Source organism: Agelaius phoeniceus, chromosome 7 (genome assembly GCF_051311805.1).
Source record: "Agelaius phoeniceus isolate bAgePho1 chromosome 7, bAgePho1.hap1, whole genome shotgun sequence".
NCBI classification, from domain to species: Eukaryota; Metazoa; Chordata; class Aves; order Passeriformes; family Icteridae; genus Agelaius; species Agelaius phoeniceus.
This window is the reverse complement of record NC_135271.1, coordinates 26,655,883-26,670,191: the sequence shown is the minus strand read 5'-3', so window position 1 is coordinate 26,670,191 and position 14,309 is coordinate 26,655,883. Positions and strand designations below refer to the sequence as shown.

General features: G+C 40.6%; 1 protein-coding gene across 9 annotated transcripts in view; it reads right to left on the bottom strand.

Moving 5' to 3' along the window:
• PIKFYVE (phosphoinositide kinase, FYVE-type zinc finger containing) overlaps window positions 1-14,309 on the bottom strand; it is a 63,779-nt gene that overhangs the window by 4,043 nt on the left and 45,427 nt on the right. For 7 of the 9 annotated variants that reach the window (XM_077181340.1, XM_077181337.1, XM_077181345.1 and 4 more), the window contains 18 exons: window positions 14,003-14,116; window positions 12,606-12,714; window positions 12,343-12,497; window positions 11,733-11,823; window positions 10,760-10,820; window positions 10,033-10,176; window positions 9,740-9,860; window positions 9,222-9,350; window positions 8,544-8,639; window positions 7,691-7,774; window positions 7,126-7,214; window positions 6,330-6,494; window positions 5,703-5,762; window positions 5,080-5,256; window positions 4,262-4,365; window positions 3,871-3,999; window positions 2,302-2,563; window positions 484-558 (listed from right to left, as the gene is read on the bottom strand). In XM_077181340.1, coding sequence (XP_077037455.1) covers window positions 484-558; window positions 2,302-2,563; window positions 3,871-3,999; window positions 4,262-4,365; window positions 5,080-5,256; window positions 5,703-5,762; window positions 6,330-6,494; window positions 7,126-7,214; window positions 7,691-7,774; window positions 8,544-8,639; window positions 9,222-9,350; window positions 9,740-9,860; window positions 10,033-10,176; window positions 10,760-10,820; window positions 11,733-11,823; window positions 12,343-12,497; window positions 12,606-12,714; window positions 14,003-14,116 — 2,165 coding nt within the window. The remainder of the gene's footprint in view (window positions 1-483; window positions 559-2,301; window positions 2,564-3,870; window positions 4,000-4,261; window positions 4,366-5,079; window positions 5,257-5,702; window positions 5,763-6,329; window positions 6,495-7,125; window positions 7,215-7,690; window positions 7,775-8,543; window positions 8,640-9,221; window positions 9,351-9,739; window positions 9,861-10,032; window positions 10,177-10,759; window positions 10,821-11,732; window positions 11,824-12,342; window positions 12,498-12,605; window positions 12,715-14,002; window positions 14,117-14,309) is intronic. The other 2 variants (XM_077181342.1, XM_077181343.1) reach the window with 1 other exon arrangement.

The window sequence follows — 14,309 nt, the reverse complement described above, 5'->3', positions numbered from 1 at the left end:
CACGTTCCAGTATTTATAGGGTGGCTAAAAAGAAGATGGAGACTCATTTTACAAGGAGCCACATGGAAAAGATGAGGGGTAATGGATATATGTTATTCCTGGGCAGAGTCCAGATAGACATAAGAGGAACATTTTTCTCAATGAGAACAACCAGCCACTAGAATAGTCCTGCCAGTGAAAGGATGGATTCCCCAACAGAGGGGATTTAAGATTCAGCTGCACAGGGTATTAAGCCATCTTGTATAGACTGTGCTTTTGTCAAGAAAGGTTGGATCAGATAGCCCTTGAGGTCCCTGCCAACCTGGTATTCTATTATTCCTTCCTCTGTTCTCAACAACTTAATCTGTCACAAATTTGCATTGTGGGGAAGTTGTGACTTTAGCAGTGTTATAGAAAGCTTCCATGTAACAAGGAAATGAACATGAACAAAAACATGAACATGAATGAATATGATCAAAATATTTGCTTTCAGTCTGGACTTACCTTGTCCTCCCAAGATGCCAGTTGACTTTACCACCATTTCAAGCTTTTTGTCCCAGGTAAAAGTACGAATATAATCTGTTACAATAAAAAAAAAAATCCACACACAAATATGTTTTACTTTTTTTAATCCAAGTAACACTGTTTTAAAATGTATCTATTTTCCCCCAAAGAGGGCAGGAAAGCAGCAGTGCTTTATAGTCAGAGCTTCAGTGTTTTCCCTACCAGTTGCCTCATTTTCTGTATTATGTTTGTGTAGGGTGAATACAGTCTTTCAAAAGTCCAGCAAGATCACAATCAACTCTTCCTGTCTCCACAAGAACAGGCTGCCCAAGCACATCTGTCTTTATCCATATTAGAATGTCAAGGGCTCATTTACAAGGGTCACTTCACTCACCCTCATCCCAGAAACCCCACTAGAAGACTGAGGCTTGGCCTCCATTTAAACCAGTATTTGTCATCACTGCAGCCACCTGCAGGTTTGATAACAGAATGGAAGGGATTGCCACTTTATGATAGAGAGGACTGGAACTATCACCTACCAGTCAGTGACCCTGAGGGGGGCAGCAAGAAGACAACGTCTGAATTGTTTCCAAGCCCTTCCAGAGAAGGCATGCTCAGTCACAAGCACATGAACATTTGGGCCTGCAAAGCTAAAGCTGCAGTAAGACCAGTTTTCAGAGACATAACTTGTTTCCTGTATCACATAAGGATCTAAACTAGGTAAAGATACTGACCTCTGATTCAAACACAGTCCACTCTAAGATTTCTTAGTTCCAGTCCAACACAAATTTAGTTTGAGTACTTTATAAGTTCTCCGGTTATCATCTAAAGAACATTCTGATAGCCTGATACAGCAGACATGTTCTCTCTTCTTGATAATATTTGTGTTCACCAAGTTCCTTCAGATATTTGTGTTAAATACTGAAGGAACTGGTAACTTTAAATATCATGTATCAGATAAGACTTGACATAGGGCAGCAAAAAACCACACACACAGTAGAAGCACATGGTCAGTGTAGTCCCATCCTATTTGTTCCAATATTCAAGAGTCTACAAATCTAGAAAGTAATAAAAACTTGCAACAAACAAGAGCTTGCTTTGTAGCTGTGACTTTAGAAAAAGAAATGTTATTGAAATGGCTTTTGAGCTTTATCAGAATAAGTGTAATCCAGACCTCCTGTTCTGAGATCTCATCTGGAAGCATTTCTGAGCTGGGTTTCATGACCATTTCCCTAAGTCAATTCCACATCCTGCAAAATTGCCTCATCTCTAAGTCTTTTGTACTACAGAAGTTTGTCTATCTCAACCATCTCTTTTTCTGTCTCTACTTTCCAGTCACAAGTCAGAGGATGCAAGTAAGGTAATTACTGCATTGCCACCCACATTATCCAGGTCAGACTATATGATTAGATGAGATCCCATGATGTTTAACTTCTTTCTTCCAACCCTACCAACACTGTTTCTCCTTAGAGCCCCTCCACACAAGATTGAAGCCTATGTAAACACAACTAAACTAAAGTTTACAGATTAAACACATAAAAGCATACAAATAACTCAACTGGAGTCAAAGTCTAGGTTAAACTACCTTTGAGGCCTCCTGCATATACTCATAGCAATGCAAATGCTAATCTGAGCCTATGAGAGACCTGCAGAGAAGACTTACTGCCTCCACTTGGAATACCTGTAAGAGCTGAGGGTGGTATTCCACCAGGGAGAAGACAAGATTTCCTGACACACATCTCTCTAGTGGGAGCACTATGAACATCTAAACCAGAAGGAAACCCTTTCATCATCTGAGAGCAACAAAATACAACATACCAATGATGCCAACGACCAGCTCGTTGTTGGTATCATCACGCCCCACCAGCAGGGAATAGTCGATGATGAGATGGCTGGAGAGGAACTGGGAATCGCTGTGTATGGAGGCCTTCAGCACAGCTTTGCAATGGGAACGGATGTACAAAGGGTTGTCCCGAACCATCTTCAGAAGGTTTTCATCCAGCAGGACCACATCACAGGTTTCCTTGCCTGTCTCTGTTTTAACATTTCTATTCCGGAGGGAGCCCTTCAGGTCAAACACCTGCAAATGGAGAACAGCACTTCTTTGTTTCATTTTTCTGGGTTAAAGACTTCAATACCTACCACTTGAGAAGGCAGCACAGCTGGACAACTCTTTCCTTCTCTTTAGGAGGAAGGCAATTAACAAAAAAATATTTTGTAGAGAATAGCATGTAAGCCTGGGTGAAAGCTCTGCCACCGCAAGTCAGAAGTTTTAGGCAAGTTATTTCACTAATAATTAGTCTAAATTAAGAGAAAAAGGGTCCCTCTACTTTTTATATTGTTTAGGTAAACTCAGTTTTCCAGCCAGTTTCTACAGAGTTAATTGCTGACAAAAACAAAGCCACTGAAGAGGGAGATGGGTGGTGCATGAAGCACCAGTTAACATGGGCAAGGCAAATGACAGACCCATCATGAGGCTGTAAATTATCTCTGGAGTTCTCCAGTCCAAAATCCTGCTTCAAGGACTTCTCCTGCTTCTCCCTGTTAGAGAAGGTTGCTCAAGTTCTGTCCAGTCAAAATTTCACTAACTTCTGTGGAATAGAGTCCACAGACTGTCTGGGTTTCTCTTCTGTAGTGCCTGAGCCCTCCTCATGATTTAAACAACAGACAAGCAAAAAGAAAACCCACATCATCTTTTACATCCATCTAGAATTCCCTCCATCCACCTCCTCCCACAAACATTCCTTGTTTTAGGTCAGGCACTGAGAGGTAAAGTGGAAAGAACTGATCCTATCTAGGTTTAGAAGTGATGTTTGTTTGAACTTCCTTTTCAGTTTCAAATCTCTATTTAAAGAGAATTTCCCCCTAGTAATTTTATTATCTTCATTCCAATGCCTGATAAAGATGGCTTTCCTTGACTAAGAGCAAGACTGAACTCAAAATCTTGTCCCACATCTGAAGTAGTTCCAAGAAAGAACAGTGGGTTAAAAAAATAATTAATTCCCCCCACTACAGAGTAACTCTGAGTGAGGCTCTCATTTTAAACTAATTATTCTGTTATTCCAGTCAGTTCCTCTGAAAGTTTTGTAAAAAGATTTTACATTTTCATAACCAGTTTAGTAATGCTTTCTCTTGGACACCAGAGATACAGGGACAAACAAGACTTCTGAAGACTGAACCCTGCACAACATCTATCTGAACTAGCCAAGAGAGGCATCAAGCTCCTGAGGATCACGTAACAAGGAAAAGGCACAAACTGTCACCCTTGAGCAGTGTGAAAGGTCAACAGCACATGCAAAGTTAAAAGTCACTGAGATGGCTACAAATGACTCTGCTCTTTCTCCCAGTTACAACTGCACTGCAAGAAACAGAACACTTTGCTCTTACCTGAGCCATTTTCCTGCCATAGAAAAGGTTTTCCATGACAAGCAGATCCAACTTCTTTTCAGTGTTGTTTTGAGAGTTCTTGTAACCAATTCGATACACCCCAAGGATTTTAGCCAGTGCTGTGGGCTTCTAATGAAGACAAGACATGGGTTAAGATCTGTGTAGAGACAATCAGCAATCCCATACCAGAAGCACCACTGTTCTGTCTGACTGTGTATTACAGCTCAGAAGTCCAAGCATAATTTCCACTTTACATCTTAAAAACCCATTATTAATGTAACTCACACCCTCCAAAGTTTTCTTTTATTTAAATGAAAAAAGTTAATAGAAACTTCTACTAGTCTTTAAAATCCAGAACACTGCCTAAAATAAAAAGCACTTTTTTTAATACCTTCTGCTGAACTGCATTAGTGATGTAAGTGAAGTAGTGTGGAGCAAAGTCAAGGAATGACTGGACTTCCAGACGAGGCATTTGCTTCAAGATGAATCTATCATCTGTTTTAACATTAGACAGAGGCAACAGGGTTACATACAATAAGTGATGCATATTTACAATTTTTTAGGATTATCACATAGCTGAAGTGGTTTAAAAAATTAAAGCACTACAATTCTCTTAAATACTTACCCTCAAAAGTTCATTTCTAGATTCTTTTTACTTCACATATTCTGAATTTCAGCCTCCCTGGATTTCTACCTTCCAGTAAAACATGGACAAGAGACTGACTACACTAGGTCTACCTCAGCTATATAGTCTTCCTATATAGCCAAAAGAAACTGCCTACAGACTAATTTGTTCAGTACTTGTTTTACATAGAAGCCTAGAAATGGCCAAAGTTCTAAAAAAAAAAAAATTAGATTCACAATAGCACATGAGATTATAAGACACACTGTCTTTAACAACAACTTTTCCTTGAATTTTACTCAAGTTTTTGTTGTCTGAAGCCTGCCTGAGAGTACAACCCTTCGGTTCAATTGGCCTTCCTAACTGCTACTGCTGAAAAACAGAACTTTATTTTGTTTTCCTGCACATACAAACAGACAAATAATTTGATATTGAAGACCCCAGAACAACTCAATTTTCCCTTCTCAGTGACCACTTAACAATCGGCAGCCCTCTGGACAGAGGTTATCAGGGATCAAATGACACACTAACCACCACCATACAGAAATAACAGCCCTAAGTACAAGGGGGGAAGAAGCTGCATTTACCCTCAGTCACGTAGAATGCAGCTCCAGATTTGCCACCTCGTGCCTGCCAGGGCATGGAGTGAGAGAGGGATCGAATGAAATCCTCTTCACTGCTCCCCAGGATCACTTCACGCATCCTGTGAAACTCCCCAGCATAATAAATCCGGCAGTAGAACTTGGCATTCGCATCTGAGAACTCTGCAAAAAATGGTTTTCCTCAATACCAGCATGCAACATGCACTGACTACCCAAGACAACACTGAGATTCTACTTGTGTCTAGAGGAGTATTATTGTGCTAAATATCTCTCTCATGCTTAGTGCAATTCAGAAGTTTCAACCAATGAGATTTAAATGGAAAATGATAGGAAAGTCAATTCCCTCTAGATAAGCTCATAGTATATGAGGGAAGTGTTCAAACAAAAGAACAATTTTAAAAAGTTTATGGAGTAGTTTTGCAAAAGAGATTGATTGCAGTAAGCAAAAATTGCATTGGTATTTTCTTGATTTGCTTTTCCTTCATGATACCAAGAATACCAAGAAAAATATCAAGAAAAAACCACCATTAACTTCAAGACTTCCACTGCATGTGCATGAAGAAATGCATTTCCCAGCTAAAACTAAGTTGTTATTTACAACTACTCACGGAGTTCCACATGGGGATTCACCACCTGCTTCTTCTGTCCATCTCCTCCATCTCCATCATCTGAAGGCATAAAGGGACATTTGGTCAGGGCTGTTCACTATTATTACTGAGAAAGCCACATTAGTTACTACTTGTAAACTCACTTTACAAGAAAAAAATTTTTTTTTTCAAGAATACAGTGGGAACTATACACAGGGAATTATAAATACAGCTATAATTGTATAATATAATACATATGCTAGAAGGGCACTGCTGTTTATGGACACAAATCCAGCCTCTCTCTTCATTCATTCTCCATGAGCTAAAACAATGAGAACTAAAGTGAGAAACTAAGAACTAAGGGCTGCTTAACTAGAGCCAACTCAATCCAAAGACATTCAAGACCAGACTACTCCACATCCCTATAGCTTGAATTTGAAAGATTCTGTTTCCCTTATTATAAAGAAAAGGCATTTACTTAGGAAAAACAAATATTCGATATTCAAATGATTCATTTTCCATGCATGCTGAGTAACCTTGGACTGCTGAAAAAGTACAAGCAGGAGTGCATCTGGGGCCTTATATGGATGAATGAGGTTTGGGAGAAGTAGCAAGGCAAGAGAGAAGATGAACTCTGCAGTCTTGTACCTTGTGCCTCTGCTCCTTGGTTTTCTGCTCCCTCCTTGCCCATCTGTCCAACCTGGTAGTAAGCACTGTCAGCACCACGTAAGGTCTCTTTCTTCTGGGAAGACAGGTCTGGGCTCTTCCCTCCCGTGCCACGGAAGAAAGACAAAACACCAGATGGTTTCTTTGCTACGGTGAAAAGGAATACAAAAGATGGTGTTGGCATTTTCATAGGCAGTTTAATAACAGCATGACTCCTAGGAACATTCCACATTCATTGTTCTATGTGAAGCAATGATGCCATTAAACTATAACTCATTTGCAACTTCAGGCAACTAAGGTCCATGAGGGTGGATGATCCAGTGTTCTGAGTAGCATCCTAGGGTGCAAAGACATTTGAAAACACAGACCAAGAATAAGTGCTCTAATACAGTAAGAACTTCATGTCTCCATTTCAAGATATTTTAACTGCATCTCGTTAAAGAAGGCAATGCCAAAAGAAGGGCATCATATCCCACTGAACAGGCTAGATTCAAGAACAACCCTAGGTTCACTACATAATAACATTAAATCAGGGAATGACAGCTTGATCTCATAATAGTTCTCATAAGAACTGTTGATCTCATAAGATCTTCATAAAACTAAAAAGCCCACACACTCCCATCCGTCTCAAGTGTTACATTAAGTTGACACTAAGACTAGCCACAATTTCAACTCAGAATGCTTCTTTTTCTTCCACACATGAACTAGAATCCAGTTAAATGGACTCAAGAGAGAGCTGAGATGAGCACCATGGATGATTTTGGTAAAACGGCCTTACGCTGCTCTGGCTCTGCACTGCGAAGGGGACACATGTTAGCCTCAGGCAGGCGGACGGGGCTGCTGCTCTTGGGTTTGCTGTCTGACATGCTGAAAGGAGAAAGAACAAAGAAGTGATGAACCAACAAATGCTGCCACCCAAGACACTACTGCTTTATGTCTGGATATTTATTTCTCTCCCCTGCCTAAACACTAAAGGAAAAAAGACACCATTTAAAGGTGTAAGAGTGGGGGACTCCCCGAAGTTGTCCTCCTTCATCTTCCTAAAAAATATCTCTCAAGGTCCATAGCAAAGTTCCATCCATGACCACAGCAAAGTAAGCAGGCCCAGTATTCCTACCATGTACACAGCCAAGAGATTAGGTGATGGAGCCAGCATGGTCTATAATGTGAAATGGAAACTCACATACTGAAGTATGTGATGGTTACATGGAATGAGTCAGATTCCATCAGAAAGCAGAGATCCTAACAGGGGCATATTTTGAGGGTTTTTCCCCATCCTAGTTTTGGTTATTCACTGCCATCACTCGGTCCTCATTCTATGTACTATAGTTCCTGCATGTAACCTGTTTGGTTGTAGTCCTTCTTCAGAACTGCTCTTCAGAGATGCTTTGGACAACTCATCCAGGGCATTTCTGTACTCCTTGCAACTGATGAGGAAAGAAGAAAAGAAAGGGAAAGGGAAAGACCCAAAATAATTAAGTGTTCTCCTGCAAACTCTGCAATACCAGCCCAAAGACTCAGTTCAGAGACAACCACAGGAAACAATACACCACAGCAGAAAAACCTCTGCTTTATTTTTTCTTATTATTAGAACTTTTTTTTTTTTCTTAGAACAGAAGCTGCTCTAGACAATACTGCAGGAAAAATATCCCCTTATTTTTCCCCCTCCCACAATTTAGGAATGTACTTCTTCAAAAATCTGCTGCCTTTAATTTAAGAATGCATTTCTTCAAAAATCTTGCCTTGTGACATGCAAACCCAAAGGTTTACTGAAGCAGCTGGTGAGAAGAGCTGAGCAGTAACAAGAGCTGCTATGACCAAAGGTAGGCAAGAAAAAGACTGGAATATCAATACTAATAGCTGTTCCCCAATTCACTTGCACTTCCTCTAGCTGGAGAGGCTTAGCAAACCTTAGTTGCACTTCTTTCTCTAGTGATAAATATCTCATTAAAAGAAACACCACACAACTAAGTAATTTTTGCATACTAGAGTTCCACTAAAAAATCCAAAAACCAGTTGCACTTTCATTATCTCAGCAGTAAGAGGAAAGAACCCCATCTCTGGCAGAAACTCTAACAGGGCTTAATATAGAAATTCTGTCATGCTTGTTCCCTATCATCAAAATTTAAATATTCCTCAAACACAAAAGCTGCAAAAGTAAAGTATCTCAGATGAAAAACCAAATCATACCAGTACCTGAGAGCAAAGGCTATGATGGAGCTTGGTTCTTTCTCACAGACTGCAATAGGTACACGTTCATGCTCATACATTAAATAGTGCTTATCTGGGTCACTAAATGAAAACAACAGACTGTTAGGTCATAAAAATTTGTGTAAAGAATAGAAGTTTTGGTCAAAACACAGATATCATCACTGCACTCCCAAGCACAAGCTGCAAGTCTCAGCATAGAACCCAAGTTCCCCAGATCAGCTTCTCCCAACAGACACATTCATAACTATGTGGTTAATTCTAAATGGTAGTGTTAGGGAAATCAGCATTTCAAGCAAGCTGCTTGGATCAGAAGACAGCTTTAGGTTAGAATAAGAGTCTATTTCTGTTTAGCAGCCCCTGTTTCTAATGGCACCAACACCTGCCTGAGTTTGATTTGACTATCCAGCAGCATAGCCTGTAGACTGAACTTAGGGGACAAACATGGACTCTTTTCTAAACAGGCAGTTTATCACAGAAAATTCCCCAAAGCCTCCTGGATTCTTGTATGATTTTTTTTCCACTGATCTGTAGGGTCAGTCATTTAGCTTTTACCTGATCAGCCTAAGGCCTGTGCTCCTACACTGGGGTGGGATTCCCAAGTTAAACTCAGGCTGCCAAACATTAGGCTCATGTCAAACGAGAAACACTACAAAGCACGCAGACCAAGTAGCTGAAAGACTTTCCAGCCTGCCCATCTTCACACCAGAGGGACACTTGAGGGCACATGCAGTAGCCATTGAACCTGACCTACACCCAGACAATGCCAATTTGAGTCCAACCCTTGGAAGAGCTCTGGAAGCAAAAACAAGATGCAGGCATGTAGCTTTTGTTAAGTCTTTGCTAAGGAAGGGCATTTCCACTCCCTCCCTGCAACAATGGAGCTAGAAGGCACCTTTCTCCCCTCTTCCCCATCCCTTCATCTCCCACAAGAGCTCTGAGGAGGCATGCCTACTAGGAGGAAACTAATACTGGCTTTACACAAGGGCAGATTACTCATAAGAAAGGTGGTTAACCTACAATCACCTAGAATGGACTTAGAAAACTTCCTACCTTGACAAACTCAGGCAAACTCAAGTAACAGCTTAAATTATACAATGAGCAAAGGAAGCATGCATGGCTCTGCCTGCAATCTGACAAGGCTGCTGATTTTGTACATTTTATATATATTATGCAGTACTTACAAGGGAAAGGGAATGGGGTTATAGTTGTTTCCAGGCAAAAAGTTAGCCAAAATAGCTTTCATAGTAGACTTCTCCTTCACTTGGCTGTCTGTAGATCCCAGTGAGTGTCCATCAAACACATCTGGAAAAGGTACATGTCAGGTCTGCATCACAATATCAAAGTTTAAGCTGTAAATTCAGAAGGATGACGACAGACCACAGAGTTGACAGTTATTTGTCACTTCCTAAAAGGATTTTGTGGACTTGGCACAGAAAAGCAAGAGAAAGAATACAAGATCACAACTGAACTATACCTTCTGAGCTGCTTGTTGTGTCCTGTTCAGAGAGTGTGCTGGCACCAGTCATATGCTCCGATGCAACCTCTGGAGAGGTGGGCAGCTGTAGGTGGGTGGAGCCTGTGGAGCTCTGACTTGATAAAGTTGTCAGGAAACGATCCTCTGAGAGTACAAGGACAGTTAAGGAGAGAAGAAATAATTTTACAAGGCTATGAGAAGTGATACTGTTTGCTCCCAGCCCAACCTATAACCAGCACCTACTTTCAGGAAGTTTTTACTTAGAAAGAAGGTAAGGCCACACAGACCAAAGGACTGGGCAAGCTCATCAGTGTAACACCTCCAGAAAATGTGTACTCTTACAATCGCTACTACCTTCAGCTCCCACAAACTCCCAGTATGCTTCACAGGTAAGAGCTCTCAGCACCCATAAGCAGATCACAGAAAAGGCAAAAGGCATTTCCCAAATTCCATGTAGTTATTCAGTTAATTAGAAAGTTTCTGAAATTTTTTAAACTAAAGTTCAATGGAAAATTCTTGTTGGCCAAGTTACCAGTCACTAGTAATTCAGCTTCATATTAAAAGCAGATGGCCAACTTCTATCTTACCACTAGAAAAAAACAAATGTGACATGATGGGGATTTGGTATTTCTCTGATTTATCAAATTTGACAAAAGCTCCCATATTATGTGAGGAAAATGGCTACAACATGCTTCTATTGGCATATTATGAAAAAGAAGTAACAGACCTTTCTCTCCATTTTGCAGCGCTGGAGAAGCATTGCGTGGGGAAGCATCCATGCTGCTGATCTAGGCAGAATAACAAAACACCAACGTTGGTGCCAAGCTCTTTACAGCTCTATTTCCTCCTGTGTGGAGCACTTACAAAAGCAGATGTATTAAAACTGAGCACTCCCACCCACTTCTCAGCCTCAACCCTTATACAGCATGTCACTGTATCTGTTACCATACAAAAAAGACAAGACAAAGCAACTCAAGTTCACAGGATGCTCATGATGGCTGTTACCTCTGTATGCTGCTACACTCCCTCTCTAAGAACCTCCTTCCTGCTAGATCTAGGTAAGGTTTGCTTTAGCACCTAACAAATATGTTAAGTGGAAGGGGCATTAAGTGGAAGGGCATTTGTGCATGCAGCAGAGCAAATCCAGGGTCTCTAGGAGTTTTTAGTGCACCTCACTACCATAGAACTATTGGAAGTTCAGCCTCTCAGTATCATGCTTATATTGTCCTTCCTTGCAGCCCAGACATTTCCTCAGAGCTCCAGCTCCCCAAAGGGTGGAAGTTCAGCATGCTGGGGTGTGTATCCTTGGACAGAGCTCTTGAGGCAGCAGTCCAAAACCATTTATCCATCCCTTCAGTCAGTTCCCACAGGATACATCATATCCTGAAAAGCCACTATCAGTCCTTCCTGCGTCATTTGCTCTATTATTTGTCAATATTATTTGTCTTTTCTTTTTCACAAGGGGTGCACCTGATGGGCAACAATCTAGGGTTGAAGGACACAGCCCAGTTCCTATCTAGGCACACACTCGACAATGACTGCAGCTCTCTGATGGCAGTGCTCACATCAACACTACACAAACATCACAGAAAATCAGCATCTCTTTAATAAGAATTAAAGAGAACTCAAGCCAATCTTAGACTATTGTGCTGCCCCAGGGGAAAAAAATATTTAAGAGGTTTATAGCCTATTAGCCATACCTTGCTTTCTTCACCTTGCCTCAGTCTCCCAGGGCTGGGTGGTACTGATGGACGTTTTCTTCCTTTCTCTTGTTGGAAGAGATCCTGCAATCTTAAACAAAAAAAAAAAAAAAAAAAAAAAATAAAACAAACAAACAAAAACTACCCACAGAAAACCACCACCAAAGAAAAATTAATCAAAAGGTAGGTTACTGGTGTTATCTCTGAATGACACAAGTTATGAAGTTTCTCCATAACAAACTCAGATTGCTGCTAACACATGCCAAAGATGTATCAAATGGCCAAAGACAGCACATTTTCTTTAGCTCTGAGACTATTTCACCCAATCCATAGGTCCCATGCTCCCCTCTTCCCATCTCTTCAACCATTACTCAAATGAAAATTTCTCCTCCAGATGCAAGTTGCGCTCGACAACACAATGCTTTTATCATATTGCCTCAAATGATTTTCTGTTCCAACTGATCAGCTGTGTGTTGACCAGTAGAACACATTCAGCACAAGCTCTATACACTAACTGCTCTATAGTGAAAGAAACTACAGCTGAACCTCTTCCCTCCCAGAACCAACACTGTATCAGTGTTGCTCATGATTCCAGCATGTATCCTCTTACCTGTTATTCCAGGCTTGTAGCATCTCACAAAGTCCTTGCTTTTTAGCTATCAGAGACTCAAACACAGATTGCAGCTGTTGAGGTGTGTCCAGTGATGATGAAAGCAGCCTTGCTTGGATTTTCTCAGTCCAGTTTCGAAACTCTCCTTCTTCCATCTGCCAAAAGGAAAACTGTCAGTGTTATCTCACCAAGGCAACACAAGATCCGAGTAGCTCCTCCACACACTTAGCCTACGGACCACTGATGTACAAACAGTCTATTACCTCCTTTTGGGCAAAGAGGTCTTCCATCTTCTCTTCCCTTGTTTTGCTGAAGGTATCTGTTTTCAGAGAGGCAAGGCGATCATCCACAGCAAGATACACTTGTGACACCCTGCCAACAGCAATGCAGAGTCAAGCTGTGACTACTTGGAGCTTCTTCAACATTCTTTAGAATAGTCTGAATGTGTTGAAGGTCAGCATTTAAGAATACAAAAGACAATACATGACAGCCTTCCTGCATAGTAAGCTATCCAACTGTATTCACAGAGAAAGCTGGGAAAACTTCATTAGTAACAGGAGGAATCTAGAAGTTACATACACTGACTTTTGTCTCCACAATTTATTCTTAGCAGTGGAAGTTGTCAGAGAGCAATACAAATGTCTCAAACATTACTAACACAGGGAAACTATTGTGTTGTCTGTGTTTAGGAAGAATCTGGGTCTGCAAGCTATAATTCCACCAGCAGGGCTCAGAAAAAATTAGTACCTCTATTTCAGCTCTAAACAAAGCTCCACAGGTTTTGAAGTCAGATAATTAAAAAAAAAAAAAAAAGTCAGATACAGACAGAGACATACAGCAATGCTGTGACCAGGCAGAACAGCAGTCTGGCTGGATTTTACAGAGTTTTCATCTTGCCTGTCTTCCACCTTTTTGTTCCTACATTTAGAAAGTGTCTAGGATCATGGTAGTTCACCTTAGACTACAAGGAGGTAGAGTCTGCCTGCTGTTACCATATTCAATAGCTAACAAAGGCAAAGACTTTTATACACCAGAGTTCTGTTGCCACATGACCAATAGAATGACAACCATTCTACAAGAGAACAAGAGATTTGAGCAAGGTCTTTGCAGTTTTTTGGGGCTGAAGAATTGAAACTCAGTCAGATGTTCTATAAAGGAACATTAGGATAAGAGTATGAAGTATAACCTGCAGTTTTCCAGGTCGGCCTTCTAGGACCATCTCTTCATTTTTAGCATTAGATGAAGAATTAAAAATACTTCAACTGGACATTTCATAAGGTAATGACAGACACCTGCTGATGGTCAACCTTTCAGTAGCTTGGCAGCATTATTCAGAAACATGCTATATGACTCAGACATCAGTGAAACATTCAGGGATAGAGATGAAAAGAATCTTAGTTTCTACTGGCAATGTTTAACCTGACTTGCCACCAGACAAAGAGTTGAGACATTAGTACAGACAGAGCAAACAAAGGTAACAAAGATTTCAATACCACTGTCCCTTGGAAGTATATACGCATACATGTTTTAAACTATTACTTTTCTATCAAATAATGAATATTTAGCCAAATCTCATCATACTAGCAAAATTGTTAAGTGTTCTGCTAATTAAAATACAAAATACAAATAAGATTAGGAAGACATTAAAATCTAAGCTTACTTTTGTGAGAAATCCTTGAGATCCTGCAAAATAGTAACTTTTAGTGGAGCCTGTCGTTTGATGTAGATCTTGGGGAGTGGGACACACACTTCCAGCAGCCGGATTGGAGAGTAGCTGAGAAGGCAATACAACAGCTTGTAACAAGACCCACACCACACAGTACCAGTTCTACACCATACTGAGGTTTGAGGCCCTTATATGAAAATGGCCACTGTCAATGTGTCTAGGGCTTTAGTTACTTTTAGTAGGAATAACACTGTTCATTCTCCCAGTCAAGAAGTAAAACCACAAATCATACTGCAAAACC